Source organism: Alligator mississippiensis, chromosome 8, assembly GCF_030867095.1.
Source record: "Alligator mississippiensis isolate rAllMis1 chromosome 8, rAllMis1, whole genome shotgun sequence".
Lineage (NCBI taxonomy): Eukaryota > Metazoa > Chordata > Crocodylia > Alligatoridae > Alligator > Alligator mississippiensis.
The window spans coordinates 45764986-45786520 of record NC_081831.1 but is presented as its reverse complement, the minus strand read 5'-3'; the positions used below and the strand labels follow the sequence as shown (position 1 = coordinate 45786520).

Below are 21535 nucleotides of genomic sequence, written 5' to 3'. Positions count from 1 at the left end.
AAAAATCAATTTTGACCCTGGTTGAATCATTGGTTTTCACAATGTTAAAATGTTTCATAGTGTGTCAAGGCACAGTACTGGGAAAGCCATTCAGGAAATTTAGGAAGCATTTCCTTGCTCTGAGGAGCCTGATCCTTGAGCTTGAAAGGTACCCAAGAACTTGGAAAATGTTGCCTGAATTACGTTTATTGTACTGAGAACCTTGACAAGGTTAACCTCTCAAAACTCTAAAGTGGACAGAAAAAACTTTGGTGGGGTGTCCTATCCTTTATTCCTTCAGTTTCGTTTGAAATCCACCCATATATAAGAATACTTGCTTTTGTGGATTGGAGTATACCTTAAAGTCCAGTTACTGGTAAGTAACTCTTCTATTGATCCACATTGCTATGGCAAACTTATATCTACTTCTATAGATCCTAACACATAGTAACTGCTGCTTATTATAAGCAGGGGTCACATCTCTTGAAATTCAGGTCACAGAAGTATCAGCAAAATGAAATACATTAGTCTAATCATTGACCACATTGATGTTAGTGAGCTAAAACATATATTCAACCCACCTTTCAAATACCGCTTTGCTGGGGCCAATGAAATGTAATGGAAAGATATCTTCAAGAAGTGTATGTGTGTGTGTGTGAGGGAGGGAGAGGGAGTTTCAAAATCAGGCTTCTTGCAAATCATGTATCCACTGCTATCGGGGGTGGGAACAAAACTACTCCTATTCACAGTTAATTCCTTGAATACATAATCTTAATTTTCACTTCAGTGGAAATCTGGGAAGTTGTTTAACAGCACTCCAGAAAGGAGTCCCAAGTAATAGAAATAATATGAATAATAAGATCATTCATTTAGATTTTATATATTTTGAGTTACATGGCTAATTCCATTAACTTGAAGGAATAAAAATAGTTCAGTGGGTTAGAGGGGCTATATAGTATGTAAGAACCTCTGTGTAGAAATATATGGCTTGTGAACTTAAATAAATTACTGTGACCATTATTTTGCCCTATCATTTAAAACCCTAAAATCTGTCAAACAAAAATGAAAATTAAATAAAATTAATTAGTAAATCACTTTTATATGTAAGTAAATATTTGAGCATTCCTTAAATGACTTTTTAAAAATCTGAGTTGTTAACTTGAAATACAGTTGACATTTTGTTCTCCTTATGTCTTTAAATCATATTTCTGTGGTAAAATAAAAAGTTGTGTAATGATCTCATTTAATTTCTCCTCTTTACTGTAGGGAGATTTGTTTCAGGTTTCTCTTATTTTACACTTTACAATTTCTTTAGCTTTTGCTTTGAGGTGACTACTTTCATAGGCTTTATTTAGTTTCTTTATTTACAAAGAGCTGGTTTGCCCACATGTCTTTTAGTCATTAATTCCAGGGGCATATAAATAAAGTTAGAGTGATGCAACATGTTCAGATCCTCTCAGGAGCTTATTAACTGTGTAAGGCTCTCATTCGAGGAAGCAGGATGAAGTTGAGTTACTTGCACTCTATTCCTTAATGTGCTGTGCTTTCCATTAGGCCTCTGGACCTGCCCTTACATTGTGTTTATTCTAATTAGATTTATAGTTAATATAAAAATAACTGATTTAAAATACAGTAGACTGGGTCTTGGTAAAGGGAAATACTTTTCATTGTAAATTTAAAAGTGAAATGTTGGAGTTTTTGTCTTCTAGTTGTTGTTTTTTGCTAATTAGAAAAATGTAAGCATAAGGTGTTCTTTCTGCTGGATGATTCATGAAAATATCTTGGTAATATTTAAATGTGTCTAAAATTAAGACTATTGCTGAGGTCTGAAGGGGGCAAAGCACTAAAATGTCTTTCAGTCTAGGCAGCTATATTGTCATGCTTTATTTCAACAACATCAAATAAAAGCAGTAATTAAAACAATTCCTACTGCTAATGCAGAACAGAAGTGAAGTTAGTCCTTGATGAGGTATTATAGAAAACTGAGAACTTGATTGCTGCTGCATAAGAAAAAGAAAAGTGGAAACTCGAGTGTTTCAAAAGTTGAACTTGCTTAATTGGTAGAATTGCATTATGGGTAGAAGTCATGTTTTGAGATCAGTTTCTGCTCTGAATCATGCAGATTTATAGTCTTTTTAAGGCGGTGTTAACACTCTGCTTATTTATATAGGTGTGCTTATTGTTCTTAAGGCAAAGGTCTGTAATTTATAGAACGACTTTCTATAGAAAATCTTATGTTTAAGGATTCTTTATCTCCTACAGCCTTTTTTGAATGTTTTTGTCTTCCTTAAGATTCCTTAATCTTTACCTAATGTATCTTGATGTTGTAATCATTTTTTGACTGATATTTTGCCTTGAGTGTCACAGGCCAGCTAGGCGCTATGAGTGTATCAGCCGTTAGGCTGCTGGGTTCGGGATCAAGGAGGCGAGTCGGGAGTGAAGTAAAGGCAAATTTACTTATTGCTTAGCATACAAAAGTTAACAGAAAGGTTAATGCGACAGACAGATAGTACAGTAATAAAGAGCTAATAGTGAATGATAACAACAGATAGAATGACAAAGAGTTCCCACATGGGGCTGGCAACTTATTGGCAGTCTCTCTATGCCAGGTGCACGCCAAGTTGTTCCAGCGAAGTCAGGTGTCCCTGATCAACGCTGTCCGAGGGGTCACTGGGAAGGTTCCTTGGTCAGGATCCGGTCCTTGCTCACACTGGGAGTCCAGGGTCCAGGCTTGGTACAGCGATGGTCCTTCTGTCCTGTCCTTCTAACTGGTCACTTGACATGCACGTTCCTTTATGCCTTATCTTGTGCTGATCTGTTGGCTTTAGAGCCACTCACAATCTTGCCCTATAGCTGTTACCTTATGAGATCAAAAGGTGTTAGAAATTATCATGAAAGGTTACCGCCTGAACTTGGGTTTACCCAGTAAGCAAATTACACCACATTACTTTGAGGTTTGAAATTAACATTACTCTGCCCAAGCTGAACTCTTGCTTTTTTATTCCTTGGATTCCTAGGAATGTGCTAATTATTTTAGGTGGTCAGATCTTGTTATGGCTGACCTTTAAAAACCCTGTTAGATCAGCTAATCTTGTAGTTTGCTTATTGTTGGGGCCCATGATCAGTGCAAACAGTTAGATTCAACACTTTGGTTAAATTGTGACAGACAAATTCCACTTGCAGGCTGCAAACTTGTAAGCTTTGCATTAGCTAATCTTAACTGCTAAACAAGTGCCTGGATGTCTCCAAGAGCATATATTTATTGCTCATGATAGTAACCCCTCTGGTTCTGGCCACCACACTTGAGCAGGTATTCTCAATGAATAAGTAAGGTCTGTACTTTTTTTTCAAGTATCGTGACAGATGAAAGTACTCATGCAACTAAGTATTTTGATTTGACCAGCCTAATTCTCACCTGCCAGCTCAGGTTCTCTCCTTGGTTCTTCAGTTTCTTACCTGCGTTTGCCTGTTGCAGTCCCTATCAGGATACATTTATAAGGAAGAATACCTCTCTGTCCTATTTGACTAGAATCTCAACTTGAGAATTAATTTCCAGAAACAACTTCTGCTTTCTATTCCCTTCCTAGAGGCTGAATAACTTTACTATTATTTCTTAAAGGGATATGTGGGAAGTTATGCTGTTTGTAATATAACTGTTTTGAAACATGATCTATTTAAGATAGGAAAAATGTTAGTAAAGTACTCAGGAAAGTTCACATAATATAGGTACATCAAGCTCAGCATGGTGAGGGGAGATCTACCTTGTCCCATCATGTAAGGGTTGGAATTTTTTATGATGAAGAAAACCAAGTTGTTGCTTTGACTCTTTTAATCAGCCTAGCAGCCTCTGGCCTTTGTCTCTCTAAAGATTTTGCTATCCTTGATCTGCTTAATTAGTTCCTCAATCAGTGGTACTTCTAGTTGTTGAAGTTCATTATCATCTCAGGGAAGTTTTCCCCAAATAATTTTCTGAAGAAACCACCTCTTAAGTTGTGTGTGTCTCGGTGTGTTTGAGTTATCCGAAAGGTGGAGAAACACAAAGTGGAGACTGTGGGTTTGCTTACATCAGGGGCAGGGCAAAATACGGCCCGCAGGCCAGATCCGGCCCGTGGGGCCATTCTCTCCAGCCCACGTGGCCCTTAAAAATTTAGAAAATTTATATTTATCTGCCCTTGGTTCCTGTAAAAAATGACAGGAACCAATGGCAGTAGGACCTAGGGGAAGCCCAGCAGGCTCCCACAACAGCAGGGCCAGCCCAGCCCTGCCCCCCAGCTGGAAGCCCCAGAAGGGGCTTCTGGCCTGGGACCAAGTGGCTGCCCTGTGCTAGAACCTCAGGCAAGGGGGGGAGGGCAGGGGGGGACCCCAGACAGCAAAGGAGCCCGGGGAAAAGTGGCCTGGGGAAAAGCTGAGCACGGGGGCGGGGAAGCTCCCTGTGCTGCAGCCATTTGGAACTCGTGTGGGGCTGCCTGTGCCTGATCTCAACAGCTCCACATGGGCTGCGAGTGGCTGCAGCAGGGAGCGCTGGCCACACTGTGGGGGAAGAGATGCTTTCCCCCCTCCCCACCACTCAGCTTTTCTCCGGGCTCCTTCCCTGCTCCTTCCTGGCACAGGAAAAAGCAGCCCCTTGCGTGCCCTGTGGCCGGTGCTCCCTGATGCAGCTGCTTGCAGCCCACGTGGGGCTGTCCAGAGCAGGTATAGCATGGAGCGCTGGCTACGGGGCAGGGAGGGGGCTGCTTTTCCCCCCCCCCATGCTCAGCACCACCTTGTAACCCAGCCACACTGCTAGCCTGGGCCCTGCACCAGCTCACCTGTCGGGGCTGCGTGTGGCGGCAGCAGCTGTGGGGGGCAGCCCCCCCTTCTTGCCACGCTGGGCAGTATTTGCCACCGCTGCCTCTGTGCTGCCCAGCATCTGAGCTCAGAGTGGGCAGCAGCAGCCAACACTGCCTGGTGTGGGAAGTGGGGGGGCTGCAGCTGCTGCTGCTGTGTGCAGCCCCAACGGGCGAGCCTGGAGCCGGCGCAGGGCCCAGGCTGGCAGCAGGGCCAGGTTACAAGCTGGTGCTGAGCATGGGGAAAAGAGGCCCCTCGCTCGTCCCGTGGCCGGTGCTCCAGCCACTTGCAGCCTGTGTGGGGCTGCCTGTGCCTGCTCCAGACAGCCCTGAGTGTGCTGAGAGTGGCTGCAGCAGGGAACACCAGCCATGGGGCAGACGAGGGGCCGCTTTTCCCTGTGCTCACCACCAGCTTCTTCCCTGCTGGTGAGCAGGGGGCCGGGTCTGTGCTCTCCCCCCTACCTGTACCGTGGGGCTAGGGGGCACTGGGAGTGAGTGGGCGGGGAGCCAGCGGGAGCACGGGACCCGCACAGGTGTCCTGGGGCCAATGCCAGCGGGGCCCAGAGCAGGGTGGCAGGAGTGTGGGGTCCTAGCCGGCAGGGGCTCTATGGAGCCACGCCAGCTCCCCCTTCTCCCTGCTGGTGCATCCTAGCCCAGTTCCATGGACCCCTGCCAGCCTGTGCCCCGCTTTGGGTCTCACTGGTGCTGGCCCTGGGACATTGGTCCCAAGACATTGGGACTTTGGTTCCAAGATGGTGACCGGGGGGCAGGGCACCTGTCAAGGGGCAGGGCTACCCATGCGGCCCTCAACAGCTTGCCAAAACTGGGTTAGCGGCCCTCTGCCCAAAATAATTTCCTGCCCCTGCTGTAGTCCCAAGCCATTGGTCTTAATATAAAAATGAAGGCCATTTGCCTGCTTAACAGAGCTCTTGCTCTGTCTTGTTCCCAGCCCTGCAGAGCTTCTTTCTTCCTGCCTCCTTGTCTTCCACCTAGCTACAGAGCTGTGCTTTAACCCCTGCTCTGCTGCCTGCTCATATTATAAAGACTCTGCCCTTAAAAGGGCCATGCCGCTCTCTAGTAACAGGCCAGGTTCACTGTTACACCTGGCCACATGTTCATTCAATTTATGGTGTGATAAAACCAGGAATAAGTGACAAAGTTAGTAGACAAGGTTCTTTGGGTGAATCTGATATCTTTTATTAGACCGACTTAAGTAGTTGGGAAACAATTATTAAGCAAGCTTTCGGGTTCAAAAACCCTTCATCAGGCTAAGGACGTTTCTGCAGTTGGTGTGTGCTCTTCCTGGATGGAATGAAAAGTAAAGAAGCCACCGGCTGGGCTGGTATGCATACAAGACAGGTAGCCAGTGAAAATGTAGATTGAGGAGTCAATGGGTGAGAGAGAGGCTGGGGGTGGGGAGGGGGAGAGAAAGGGGATGAATAGTGGAGAGATACCTGGGGAGTCAGATGTCAGGCAGGTTATAATGTGTCATAAATCCCCAATGTCTATATTTCTTCCATGATTTTTAGTGTCCAGGAGGCTGATGAAGTGGAGTTCATAGGCTCGTCTCTGGGAAGTGTTTTGTAAGTTTCCTTTGAGGATCAGGACTGAGAGATTGGAGAGAGAGTGGTTTTCTGGTGAGAAATGTGCCCCCACAGGTAATTGGGTATTCCTGTCTTTGATAGATTTCCCGGTTTGCATTCATTCTGGTGCGCAGTTGTTGTTTGGTCTCTCCTACATATTTTCTGTTGGGGCATTTGGTGCATTGGATGAGGTATATTACATTTCTAGAGGTGCAGCTGAAAGATCCGGGAATGCTGATGGCTCTGTTGTTAGGTGTAGTAATTGTGGGGGTGGTGGAGATGTGTTGGCAGGTTTTGCATTACTTGTCATGGCATGGTCTGGATCCATTTGGTGTATTCTGGGCTTGAGGAAGTTTGCTTCTGGTGATGAGGTTAGCGAGGTTCAGTGCTTGTTTGAAGGCTAGGATGGGTGGCTCTGGGAAGATCTTTTTAAGAACAGGGTCTCTTTCTAGTATGGGTTGCAATTGTTTGAGGATTTTACGTACGGGTTTGAGAGAGGGGTGATATGACATAACCAGCAGCGTGCGATTTGTGGGGGGTTTTCTTCTGTACTGCAGCAGTTCTTCATGTGGTATCCGGTTTGCTCTTTCAAATGTACAGTTTATCCCTCTGGAGGAGTGTCCTTGTTGGACAAAAGCCTTTTTAAGACTGGTGAGGTGGCAATCCCGTGTGTTCTCTTCAGTGCAAATTTGGTGGTATCTGAGGGCTTGGCTGTATATCCCAACTTTTTTGGTGTGTTTAGGGTGATTGCTGGTTCTGTCCAGATATGCATGTTGGTCTGTCGGTTTCTTGTATAATGTGGTCTGTATTTTATCATTCTGGATACTGATCATCGTGTCTAAAAAGGAGATGCTGGTGCTAGAGTATTCTAGAGCAAGTTGGATGGAGGGATGATGATTGTTGAATTTGATGGAACTCAATCGGAGATTGTAGGTTTTCAGTCCAAATGATGAAGATGTCATCGATATATCTTAAGTATAACAAGGGTTTGATGGTGCAGTTCTTGAGGAAGTCTTCTTCCAGGTGTCTTATAAAAAGGTTGGCATACTGTGGGGCCATTTTAGTGCCCATAGCTGTTCCCATCATCTGGAGGAAGTGTTGATTATTAAAAGTGAAATTGTTGTGTGTGAGGATGAAGTGTATAAGCTCAGTAATATCTTTGGGTCTGTATTCTGAGTTGTAATTTTGTTCCTGTAGATATGTAAGGCAGGCTTGGATGCCATCCTGGTGTGGGATGTTGGTATATAGGCTGGTAACGTCCGTGGTGGCTAGGAGGGTGTTGTTGGGAGGGTGGTCTATGTTTTTAAGTTTCCGTCGAAAGTCTGTAGTGTTTTGTACAAAACTTGATCTGTGGGTGACGAGCGGTTTTAGGATGGATTCAACAAAGCCTGATATTTCCTCAGTTAGGGTCCCATGGTTGGATATGATAGGTCTGCCAGGGTTCCCTTGTTTGTGGATTTTAGGGAGCATGTAAAAAGGCCTAGGGTTAGGTAGTGTGGGGATCAAGGTCTGTAGTTTTTCTTGTAGTCTTGATGGAAATGATTTGATGGTAGTATTGAGTTTCTTGGTGAAAAGGGGAGTAGGATCTTCTTATAGTTCTTTGTAGTAGGTGGTGTCAGAGAGCTGTCTGTTGGCTTCCTTTATGTAGTCTTCATGGTTTAGGGTGACTATGGCTCCTCCTTTATCTGCTGGTTTTATTACTGTTTTGTGGTTAGATCTTAGAGATTCTATGGCCTTTTTCTCTGGTAGAGAGAGGTTGTTATGATGGCGTGTGTTGCTGATTATTTCATTGTTCATTCTTTCCCTGAAGCAGTCGGTGAACTGCTTTCTTTCCCTGTAGCGGTCAAGGTTATGGTTTTGTCCACTGTGAGGTGTCCAATCTGATTTTTTGGGGTTTTTTTGGCATTGATCATGGGGGAGGGAGATGGAAAAACAGCATAAAAACCATTGGTTGAATTGAGCTTTCTATGTGTCTTCATGTGACACAAGTTTTGCTCTGAACAGTCTGAGGTGCAGTTTCCCAGAAACCTCTGTACCTATCTCCTTGAAACTTGGCAGTCTTCATGGCCTCAGCAGGGGCTACCATGCCTGCAGTTTCACCGTGTTGTGCCTTAACACACACACACGTGGCACGAGTTTTGCTTGTCAGCAGCTTCAGGTGCAGTTTCCTGGACACCCCTGCACTTATCTCTTTGAAACTCAGCAGGCTTCCTGGCCTTAGAAGTGGCTACCAGCCCTGCACATTTTATCTGAATCAGAAAAGAAATGTCAAAGTTATAGACAGTTTTGTGCTTCCCCATTATAGTCTATGGGCAAAACATCAAAACAGCGTTGAAGCAGTGAAACAGTTTTGATGAAACAAAACAGCAATGCTTTCGAAATGAAACAAAACTCTAAACAAAACACCGTCTTATCGAAACAGCGAAATGGAAGCTGAAACTAAATGGTGCTGTTTTGCGCAGCCCTATTTCATATTGCATTGTTTCTTTTACTTGTCTAGACACAATCTGAGTAAATAAAGTTCCACTTTGTTAGCTTTTTTAAGTTCTTTGTCTGGTTAATTAGAGATAAAACTATACTGGAGCTCTTTCAGAAAAAGAGTGAAAAGCGAAGGACTTATGAATTCTGTTTGTTTGAATGAAAAGCTAAGCTTTCTAATAGTAATGTTCTTTCTACCTTAACATGCATCTCAACTAGACCGTCACATAAAATATAAGAAGTCTTACTTAACTTCAATGCTACTTTCACTAGTATTTGAAGAATTTTCACAGTACAAATGAAAAAATATCTTGAACTTTGAGTTCTAACACTATTAATGCACCATAAGTAAATAATTTGATTTAATGAAGAAGTGAAGTCAGGGTTAGATACTTTCGTCCTTCTCTATGAAATGCCATATTTTTCCTGCGTCTTTTTAACTTAGAAGTAGATACAGGACTAAGAGCTGATAACCATTGTCAAGATTATGTATTTTGATGCATAAATTAAACTTTATTTGTAAGTCTACACTCAGCAGTAAAGGACAAGTAAGCTAGGCCATCTCTTTCTCAGTGAAAAAAAAACAAATCTTCCTCTCTCAATCTTTGACTGGTACAGAACATTGGTGGAGGATTAAAAGCATTGAAATTATCTGAAAATAATAATCTGATCTGCTTTTACTGTTGGCATTTTCCATGTAGACAAATGACACTGGTTTAATTAGTGAAGTGAGGTAAAACTAGTAAAACTCTGTGTAGACATGGAGTTGGGTAGGAGGATCCTGTTTCAGTTTCACTTAAATTGATTGGGAAATAAATTATTCATATTAATTAAAATATGTGATTTAAAGCGCAATAAGTATTCACAGATCAGTTGGCACTAATTTAATCAAACTGTTAAAACTAAGTTTGCATGTAGACGAGACTACTTTTCCCAGCTGGAAGGTGCTTAATACCTGCAGCTCCCACTGATTTCAGTTTGTGCTCAACACTAAAAAAATCAGGTCACTTGTTAAGATGCTGTATATGACAGGGGTTAAGCTACTTCTGTCCTCCCCCCACAACTGGTTCTGAAGTATGGGGTTCCTCATGTTACCCCTCTCTTTTCTGCCAAGTGCTCTGTGCCCCAGACTTTAGCAGCAGGCCTGCTTCTGAATTTCTGGCCCTCCCTACCCCCACCACAGGCCATATGACATGGCTTTCCAGGATGCATCTGGTCCATCGGCTGTATGTTTGCCCCTGCCCTGTATGGATTTTAGTTATCTTTTTTGCCTAACTGTGCTTCTGGGAATATCTTTAAAATATATAAAATCCAGGTTATAGCAAATATTTTTTCAGACGGAAAATATATTGATAGAAATTTGAGCATTTCAAATCTTGAGTACTTAACACCTTCCAAAAATGAATTCTTTGCTTTTTTTATTTCAGGTTGAGCCGCAAGAAATATCAGAACACAGCTTTTGGGTAAAAGCCAATGAGAATAAATATGAAAATCCAGATCTTCTGTCAAAACTGAGGCTTACTTTTGGTACACAGATGAAAGGTAAATGTCTTCCTTTAATTGGTATTGCTTTTATATGCAACTTTAAAAATAAATGCACGTGAAAGAAATACAAATGCTTGTTTTTAAAAAGTAAATGCACAAATCATCATTTTATGGGTAAGGTAATATAGAACTGAATTTATGAACTGTTATGGTAGTACTAGAACATTTACATGTTTAAATATGCACATTTAGAAATTATCTACACATGAATACTTCAACTGTAGCTTATATTTGAACATTTGAGAACAGTAATTTTATAAATATTATACATTAATTTATTTCCATTATTCATTGGTTTCAAAAGCAAGATAAATTTGTATTTACTGAGTACTGAAATAGGAAAGATTCTGACTTCAAGAACAGTTTCAATTAAAAACACTTCCCAAAAACCCTGAAATCAATTTATATTGCTTTAACCTCTTCCTATAATCATTTAGGATGATCTTCAGTGTGTGTGTGTGTGTGTGTAGGGGGGAAGAACCAAGATAAAAAAAGATAAATTATACAGGTTGACCTACCAGTTAATCATTCATAATTATTTTTTTCTAACTTTAATTCCCCCCCCGCCCTTTGTTGTTTGTTGTTTCAGTTAATTGTTCTGTGCTGGTTCACATGTTTAGTGATGTTACATAGTCTTCGCATTTGGTCCAGAAAATCAAATGAGATGTATACATTTATTGATGCATAGAAAACAATATAGTAGAAAAGCAGCAATTTGGCTTTAGAGATTTTCATAGAGTCAAAATAAAATTGGTGCTAGTGGCCTTTAAACAATTTCACTGCTGCGAAACTAGCTAATTTCTCAAGGATGTACAGGTACTCCTCACTTAACGACCTACCTGTTTAACGACTGCGCGGACTTACGACCAGCTCTCCGAGCAGCCGGTATTGTACGAAACGTATTGTGGAAACGGCAGCGCGGCGTCTCAAGCCAAGGCACGCGGTATCAAGGGGCGGCTCCTCGCTTATCGACCAATTCGCTTAACGACCTAGTCGCAGGAACGGAACTCGGTCGTTAAGTGAGGAGTGCCTGTACTTATATTTTGTTGATGTGAGATAATTCATGTCAGTATTTCGACTGCAAAAAAACTAAATTATAAGTGACTAATAATGTAATAATTTGTTATGGTTTTAAATGTTTTTATACTATGCTGAAGTTTTGTAAGTTTTAAATATAATTATTTGTATGCTTTAAACTGAAGTTGCTCACAGACTTTTCAAGACTGATGATTAATTGTGATGAATAATAATGAAAAGTCAATCATTATTTAATGCATGGGCTGTTTATTCATAGTTCCTATGTCAGGTGCTCGTAAAGAAAAAGTACCATTCAGGTGTGGTTTAGTAATAACTTAGGAGTTAATGAGGCAATTCAACAAATTATAGTCCAAAAAGTGCTAAGTACTAAAAGAATGAATTCCTGGTGTAGCTGCAAATCTTTCCCCTCCATGTCTCAGCTGGTTAGAATATGTTGCACTGTAGGGACACACACATCTAGAAGATAAATACGGGTCAGTTGAATCAAGTGTTCATAGGTTAAATGTGCAGAACTGACTTTTAAAGGCAAAACTGCTATTTAGGTTTCTGCTTAGGAAACACAATGCTTTATCTGGTTATACCATATTTACTTCTATGTGGCTGCTTTTGTTTTAAGGCTTTTATGTTGAACGATGTTTTACAGTTATACACATTTCACAATGTATCATGCTAGGGAATATTGACACTGGAGGTGATGTTTTTGCTTGTTACTTGAGGTGAGTTTTGCTTTAAAACATTATGTATAATTTGACTACTTTTGTTGCGAATTTATTGAATTGAGTAATAAAAGTCTTTTGATATACTGACCATGATTTAGATTGAATTATGCAGATAAATACATAGCTTGTATTTATCTAGCTGTTTTCTATGCTTAATAGTTTCAGTTAAGATTGTTGAATTTAAAGCATGGTAGCTCTTAAATTCCTGAATAGTGCTATGTATGGGTGCATATTTTGAAATAATGGCTGCATATTTATTTTGGGTTTCTTGTTTCTGTTTATCTTAAACCACCTTTTAAAGTTTTTTGAGATTGACACACTGCTTTTAGGTAGTAAGCTACTTTTCTTTGAAAAATCTTGGCATGTGGTGGCCACATAAAGACTACAGTGTGATTTATTTTAGATCTAGGTAATATGCTTTTCCTATTAATTGAACAGGTACTGCCCTTCTATTTATCACCAAATTGAAGAATACTTAGTATTCTCCCTGTATGATAATTAACACATTTTTTTTAAATATCTAAAAGGAAAGTTTGTTGTAATATTTATATTTTGTTTGCCAGAAAATGTATGTATTTCTTTTCAGAGATCTTTCATCAAAGGAAATTAATGTTAAGATTATTTTAATGGAATTGTTTATTCACACAATAAGATGACATAAAAACATGATGGGTCAAATAATTTCTCAGAGGATTTCTGTACAGAAAGTGTTTTTTTTCCCCAGCTTCTTAGCATTATTTATTTACTAGCCAATTGCTCATCAAGAATGACGGAGGGCAGGGGTGGGGTGGGGAGGGGAGAGCTGGGATGGAGTGCTGCCACCTAACGCCCCATGCTGCCACTGTTTTGCCTCTTGCAGGGAGTGGAGTGGGCGAGCCAAGGCCAGCAGTGCTGGCCTCGACTCCCCAACCCTCTCTCTGGTCCTTGGCACAGCTTCTGAATTATGGCAGCACTTCCCCATGCTTGGAGCACTGTGATTGATTGGCTGTTTCCATCAGCCAGTCAGAGCACGGATAGTGTTACAGACAGACTTAGGCTTTTATAATACTAGAATTGACATAGTTACTCATCAAAATGAGAGAGGATTAACTGGAAAATTCTATTTGAGAGAGGATGTGGGGAATTTTAGAGTATTTCATCAGACACTTGGGAAATACAGGAGTAGGAAAGAAAGTTGTTTTGGATTAGTCAGAGGAAGACTTGTGTGTGGTTTAATCTTATTTGCTCTCTCAACCCTTTTCTAAGATGCTGTCTCCAACTACCTGTTGGAGATGGTAGTAATACAACATGCTCCTTGTCCTCTACAGAGTTAACATGTTTTATGCTTTGATTCTTTCGTCTTTTTCTGAGGAAATCTAGAGAGAGAGAGAATATATTCTCCATAGTTAACCTTCAGGCACTAGAAAAATCTTATCAGAATTCTCAGATTATCTAGGGCTGTCTTGAATACCTTTACTTTTTCCTTATTTCACCAGAACTGTTTCCATACCCTTGGCCTTCAGAGTGCTTGCTTCTATGCCTTGATAACAGTAGCTTGACAAACTGTTTCCAGTTCTACTGAGGAGAATCATGTCCAGGATCAAGTACCAGATGTTTCAGTATGGATTTAGCACTTAGAAAGAACATTCATATTCCTTAGTGTAATGGTGATTTATCTTTATCACCAAGTATACTTTGCACTATAGTTTACAAATCTGAAACAAGCCCATTGACCAGAGTGTCTTCAATAGGTTTAGCCAGTGGGTTTCTTTTTCCTGTGACTAAGCAACAAGTATTGTCTTTAAATATAGAGAGCTAAAAGGTTATGATCCCTTGAACTCTAGCAATTTGGTGTAGAGAGACACATACAGGATGTGTCTACACAATGTTTACCGCACAGTAGACTAATTAGGTGCACAGTAAATTTTGTGTATCTACACATCACCCCTACTAGGCTGGGGTAAACTAATTTACTCTGCAGCACTTTTATTTGTACTCTTCTGCTGTGGAGTAAAAAAACTCTGCAGCAGCATATGTGTAGGTACTGCCTTGGCTGGCTGGGACACAAGGGTGCTTCGGTATGGGGGCTGTCTGTTGGCTAGACCCACACTGAAGTTCCCTTGTGTCCCAGACAGCACCTCCACAGCACTTTGATCTGGGGAGGAGCAGCCCTGGCCTGGCCTGGCAGGCTGATCCCCCTGGAGCCTCTGCCAGCCGGGACTGCTCCAACTCATGCGTAAATTCTAACAGCCCTCATTGCAAACATCTCGCTTAATTATATATGTAGCATTGTATGGACTATGTTTTTCTGAGTACTCTAATTATTTTTTCCTACAAAAATCCAGCTAAGCAGCCTACGCTAACCCACAATGTGCTGCAATCCCAGGTGCATGTGTAAATGCTTGCCCAGGAGCAAAAAACTGTGGTGCAGTTAGGACCAGAGTTTATTGCATTGAATTAATATGTATGTGTAGATGTGCTCACAAAATTCCTGATTAAAGGATCCCTTCTAGTAGATACTTCATGGTGCTATACATATTAGCATAATTTCTTCTTTTATTTGATTGTGGTTTGATATCAATTTAATTGATTTGAGTCCAGTGGAAAGAGTATTTAAAGTGATTATTTAGGACAAATATCAACATCACAAAAAACGAAAAACTTACTGCCAGGCTTTACTCCACTCGCCACTCCAGTGAGAGAAACCCCCCTCTCTCCCCTCCACCACACACACGTGCAACATCATAAATTAGTGTAACTTTAAAAATGTTTAAATGATTTAGGCCTTAAATGTGCTTAAAGATATTTATCCTTAAGTATGTGAGCCTGAGACTATAACGCCCTATTAGGGCCTGAATGCCTATTTAATTGAAAAAGAATTAAGTACCTAAATAGCTTTTAAATACTGATGAAAGCTTCCTAACCTCCACTGAAAGATTCATTCTTAATTATTTTAAATACTTTGACATTTTTATTTAAAGTCTTTGTTAACAATGTTGTTTTCTCATTCAAATATAGTTGTGAAGGTGTATCAGTTTGTCAGAGAGATTTTGAAATGTATTCCAATTAAAATGAGGCAATCTGGCAAAAGTCTAAGATTGGTTATTAAGAAGCAAATCAAGCAAGTTAAGAAGCAAATCAGTCTTTTAAAATACAGATGCCAGTTGTACACATTGTTAAACTTTGCTGCTCATTCCTATGTGATTAAAATTTCCTAAACAGCTTTGTTTGGAAACAGTTATTGTACTGCCTTGTTAATGAATTGGGTAACAGTGTTTTGAAGAGTAACTGTGAACTAATCTTCCTAATGTTTCCCTAATGATAAGAATGGTTATAGGCATAGTATTTAGGAGTATAGAAAATATAATCCAGAGTAGTTAATGCTGTAACTTGTTACTTTTGTTTACTCCCTAAAGGTTTATGTGCTCCTTACTTGCTGTATAAATGCTCACTTTTTCAGTGTTTGAATTGGTGTAAAAGCCAATTATACTTTACATTTAAAATTGGACATTCATGGTAGATAGTAATTGTACATTGATTTTGTAGTTTTACGGGAGGAGCTTAAAATTTTGTTGCAGAAGCAAATCAGGACATTTGTAGTAACATGAACTATTCCGTGTGTAAGTTATATTTAAAAATGTTAGAGGGAAACTAAGAATCTGGAGTTCAGAATCCAGTATTCCAGAATTCAGTTTCTTCAGTTTCTTAAAATGGATCTTCAGCTGTGTAAGCTCCTGACCCAAGAGTTGCATATTGGAGATTCATTTCTAGTTCTCTGTCAGTGTCTATAGATATGCTGATTGCAGATGTTTGGAACTTCAGCCACTAAGCTTCTGTTTTGGAGCTTCTACTTCATACAAAAAGGTCTTGATTTTGAATTCTCACATCTTGCTTGATTATATATGTAGTATTGTATGGGATATGTTTTTCTGAGCACTCTTTTAATTATTTTTTCCTAAAAATCCAGGTAAGCAGCCTATGCTAACAACCCTTTTGGCCAACATCTGTTTATTTCTGGCCATAATGATATGTATATATATCATTGCTAAAGGAAATTTAGTTATGCACACCAATAAGAGCCATTAAAAAACCCCACAAGTCACAAGACAGATGCAAATAGTCAAGACAAAGTAAAAAATATATATCTGGATATCTAGGGATAGATATAGATATATTTTTTTTACCTAGTCTTGTTAAGCCAAGGTAAAAAAAAAAAAAATCTCGATATAGATATAGAGATATATCTATCTATCTATATATATATTTTGTATATAGATAAAAATATATATCTATTACCAAGAAATGGTTTTGTGTGTGTGTGTGTATACATGCATATATGTGTGTGTGTGTGTGTGTGTGTGTGTGTGTGTGTGTATAATTTTTTTTTACCTTGTCTTGACTATTTGTATCTTTCTTGTGACTTGTGGGGTTTTTTAATGGCTTTTATTGGTGTGCATAACTAAACTTCCTTTAGCAACCATTAGTATCAAGACAAGAGGAAGCTTACAGCTACAACTTTCTCTGTTTGACATTATCATATGTCAAAAGACTTGACCTCACAGAAGACTTGAGGATGTTTTCTGGTATAATTATAAATTGTATAAATTGTAGAGAACCAGTGTAAACAAGAAGAGAATTTATAATTCAGATTTACAGATATTATATGGTTTGGTTTTGTTAAAATTAATCCTGTGAGCTGAAAAAGAATACATATGTGTATGAACATGCATGTGTCTCTAATTTGATCCGCCCTATTCTTCTGCTTTGTAAGCATTATTTAGTTACTGATTCATAAAGTCTGACATCTTGGGTCCATAATTTTCAGGTAACTTGGGTATACTAGATATACTTTATGTACACATATTTTAAAAAGATGCAGGAGAGGAAGGTAGACTTAGGTGAGTGTGATAAGGTACCATGAAGGCTAGGGACAGAAGTTACACATAAATCTGTTTTAAGTGTTCAGAAACCAGTTTAAACATGTAACGGAACAGAAGTTCAGTGCACCTAAAACTCTTTTAAAATGGCTGAAACGGGTGTATGATAAACCTGGTTGAATGTAGTATCACACTTAACTGATTTAAGTCAAACCGGTTTGTGAAACTTCTGTCCCAGACCCCTTGCTGGTTCAAATTACCCCCAGCATCTCAGGGTGCTTTGCAGCTCTTGGCTGGGCTGCAGTGTGTGCTCCAATGGAGCCAAGTTGGCTCTGCCCCTCTGCTCACTAGCCAGAAAGCTATCACTTCTCTGGCTGGCTGAGAAGGGGGTGGGGTTGGGAAACGGCAGCTGTGTCTGTTTGGTGGGGGGCAGAGCAGCCCCTCACAGGCTTTTTCTCAACTTGCTGCTTGAGTGGTATGGCCAGACACTGGCCTTGGGCCAGCACACTAAGGCAGAGGGTGGAGGGGAGTTTCTCTCGTTGGAGTGATGAGTGGAGAGAAGCCTAGCAGAAGCTGCTGCACCTTTGTCAGGCAGGCCCCACCTAGGGTTCCATGCTGGTGGGAGAGGAGGTTTAAACTCCCCTCCCTTCTCTCTGCCTCAGTGTGCCGGCCCAGGGCTGGCATCTGGCCATGCTCTCACCACCTCTGCTTAAGCGGTGAATGGGAAAAAGCCTGGCAGGTGCTGCTTCTCTCCTTCTCCTTCAGGGGCACGCTGGCTGGGGTTTGTATAGGCCAGGGTTGGTATCATCCCCCCATGATACTCAGCAGGCCTGCCTGGGCCTGGACATACCTCCCTCTCCCGCCCCCCCCCCTTCCCCTCCCTCCCCCGAGCTCCAGCAGGGAGGAGGGAAGAGCCTGGAGGTCTTCTCTCCCAGCTTTCCTCCAGTCTTTTGGCCACTGCTGAAGGGAAGGGAGGGTTTGCTAGCACCCCCCAGCTTCTGGCTTGAGCCACAGGCATGTGGCTGCATTTACAGAATCAAAAGTGAATGTCTATTCACTTGCTTCTCAGTTCAATTTATGCAGTTTAGACTAATCTGGAGAGATTAAATTGATTCAACCTCAGGCTTTTTTGACTGTCTGTACTTGTTAGCTTTAGACTTAGGACCCTGAGACCTTGTCCCACCTTCAGACGGACTATGGCCTTCCCATTTGGTAATAGGTAAATATATTGGTACGCAGTGATAACAGAAAAGAAACAATACAAACAGTCAAGCAATTCTATATATCTACCAAATCCTAGGGCTGTCATCAGAATCAAAAGTACATCTGGCCAGGATGCAGGCTTCACTCTGAGGCTCTCTCTTAGGTGTCAGATATCAGCAGTCTGGTAGTGGGATGCCCAGGCCCATGTCCTCTCTCCAGTGGGGTGAATGAGACGAGTTGGTGGTATGCCCTCTGCCCATAGTGGCCTTGGGGACCCTTCCCTGGCGATGGGGATGGGGACCCTTCTCGGGGACCCTCTTGGGGGAAAAGGTTGATGAGGAGGAGTGATCCTTTGTTACTTTCAAGTCTCTGCTTTTGTATTCTCCTTCCCTCCTGATGACTCCTGGTGACTCTTCATCCATGGCTATTGCTGATTGGTCTCTCTGTGTGGTTGCCATATGTCCACATAGCTCATTAGATGTACACATACTAATTTGGTCTTTCTGGGTCTTCTCCTAATTTGGTCTGTTCCTCCAAAACCAGGATTCAGCTCCTCCTGCTCTGGGGCCTTGTTAGCTGGTGACACCTTTATCTCATGTTATGGAACAGTATGGTACATGCCCCCAGTTTCTCAAATTGTATATCCATTGGCCTTGTGTTCTGTCGCTTTCAAAGGCTGTGTGAAGCTGTATGAGACCCAGGCTTTTTAGAAATCAGTTAACCCCTGCTGCCCTTCCTGAACCATTCTAGTGTATGTGTGTGCGTGTACACCTATAAGCCAATTCTCAAAAAGCAAACCTTTAAATACCATTCTAAGCCAAGTGCTTAGCCAAACACTTAGTATTTCCAGGACGTAATGGCTACTTGCAGACATAACCCCCCCCTCCCCCCCAATAATTAAAAAAAAAATACCTGCGCTTTACTGGAAGCACCAGGACATTAGTTTGACCAGCTCTGCAGCGTCTGTATAGATTTGGGCACTTTAGGAGGACTTTTTGGTGCTTTTATCTAAAGCTGAGTCAATCAGCTATTAGATAAAAGTGCCAAAAAAGCCCCACTAAAGCACCTGATCTGTACAGATGTTGAGCAAGGCGGGTCCAACTAATGTGCTGCCTCTTCTGGATGTGTGTGTGTGTGTGCTGAATTTAAAGTAAAGCTCTATTTTTTTTAAACATTTGCAAGCAGCCAAAACGTCAAAAGGGAATGAGAGGATGGAAACTATTTGTGGTAAGAATGTGTGCTGCTAGAAATTAAAATGAATATAAGAATGATGAATTAGGTAGGATGAGAGAATATGAAATTCAATTATGCTAGCAAAAAGTAGTTTTTACAAATCTGCTTGTCTATACATTTACATCTGTTTAATAGATATGCTTGTGTACAGTATATGAAATAATGCCTTAAGATATTGAAGAAAAGAGTTTAAGATTAAAAAATGAGTCAGACATTAACATCAATAATAATACTTTGCATAACAAAATAATTATAGTTTGCAGAACAAAAATTGGCAATTGTAAAGAACATCTTCCTTAGAGCAGAATGTTACCAGATTTGCCCATTACTTTGGGGTGTGCTCATTTATTAGGGATAGGTTACTAGGGTCTTGGTAATTCTGTCAATGTGCTGCTTGTATTACTTGTGTTTCTATACGGAGCTGTATCTCTCCCTTCTGCAAGCCCTCACTCCCAATGGAGCTATCTTGCAGGACTCAGTCTCAATGGGGCTGGGTTCCTCCAGTCACCAAATCAGTCATACCCACAAACACACACAAATTAACGTGACATGCCTGACCTGGCCGGGTTGATCAGCATGGACAGGCTGACACCGTCATATGCCAAGAATCAGTTCATCAGAGCAACAATAAGCTGCAGTCAGACACAAGCACACAGGTGAACAGAATCCCTCTGAATCCGGCTGGGTGTCCAGCTGACACCCTCATGGGCCAGCATTCAGTTCATAAGGGCACGTCTGAGTCAAACTGGGACAATCAGCCTGTACAAGCTGATCCCCTTATGTGTTTCAAACTCAACACGTCCCAATCTTTGGCCTCTTGATGAGCAGACCCCACAGTATTTTGGAGCTTCACAGGGATCTTTAGTTTAGGTAAAAGAAGCGTTGCTGCAGAGCATGGGAGGAAATAGAAGCAGAGAAGGAAAAATTACCCAGTTACTACCAGTTTGACTATAAAAGTTATTTATTGCTAAGCATATGAAATATATAATGGTACTAGTAGTAATAAACATGCAAAAGAAACAAAACAAACACAAACAATTACTATACTACCCTGTTTTCACTAAGTATTTGGGGAAACTTAGCTTAAGCTTAACTAATGCAGTTCAGGTTCAGAAATTTATGCCTCGAGTGAAAAGAGAGAGGGAGCGCTGGGATCTCACCAGTCCAAGGTACTCAGGCTGCAAAGCTGACAGGCACAGTCCTTGAAGGGAGACAATCTGTTCTTCCAGTGTCCCAAGAACAACAGGGGATGGTGTCAGCACAGGAGTTTTCTTCTTTCTTGAAGCACCCACACTTTTTACAGATTTTTATACCCTCAGTTCAGCTGCTTCGAAGCATCCTCAATTGTGTAAATCATTGTCTTTTCTATTGACAAGGGGTTATCTGGTTTGGAACATGTCAAGAAATTGATTGATAATCAGGAAACACATAAGGTTAGGGAGTAACCAAATACTTGGGAGCCAGCTTGAAATTCCTAAGGATAGCAGATATACTGATGGGATATCTCATGGTTTCTTCAGAAACAATAGATAGCTTGCAGCATCAAGATTTTGGATTTTCACTTGTTGTGCACAAGCCTCAGCTTAGCATGACTTTTCCAGATCTTACTATAGTCTTTTAACAGACGTAAGATAATTATTGGGGTGTTCATAACCTTTTATGGAGAGGACTTTCACCAGTCGTCTTGGGAAAAGTATGGCAACACCTGGGTTTAGGGCTCCAACGGGCTGGATGCTGTGATGAACCCTTAACCATTGTTCAAATGTTGCCCATACCCCTCTGACTCGGTCTCTTGCCTCAGCATTCCCTAACCCGGCACCCGAGTTTTAGTCAATCAAGTTTAAATAGGCCTCCCATAGTGGGACTGGGGAATGTACAGCCCGAGATGCCTATTAAACTTAGAGGTGTGTGTGTCGGGGCGGGCGGGAAGTCCTTTGTAAATCCAGATTAGAACTGGTCTGATAAATGCTGAGGTGGGTGTGTGTGAACATGGGTTGATTAGCATTTGGAGCACAGATTCCCCATCATGTAGTGCTCTCCTGCTTCTCTGGTCCCAGAATTCACTGCAGTGTCTT

General features: G+C 41.2%; 1 protein-coding gene across 2 annotated transcripts in view; it reads left to right on the top strand.

Annotated features, from left to right (window-relative positions):
• Positions 1 to 21535, top strand: part of DIAPH2 (diaphanous related formin 2) — an 840428-nt gene that overhangs the window by 201831 nt on the left and 617062 nt on the right. For both annotated transcript variants that reach the window (XM_059732728.1, XM_059732729.1), the window contains exon 19: positions 10294 to 10408. In XM_059732728.1, the coding sequence (XP_059588711.1) occupies positions 10294 to 10408 (115 nt within the window). The remainder of the gene's footprint in view (positions 1 to 10293; positions 10409 to 21535) is intronic.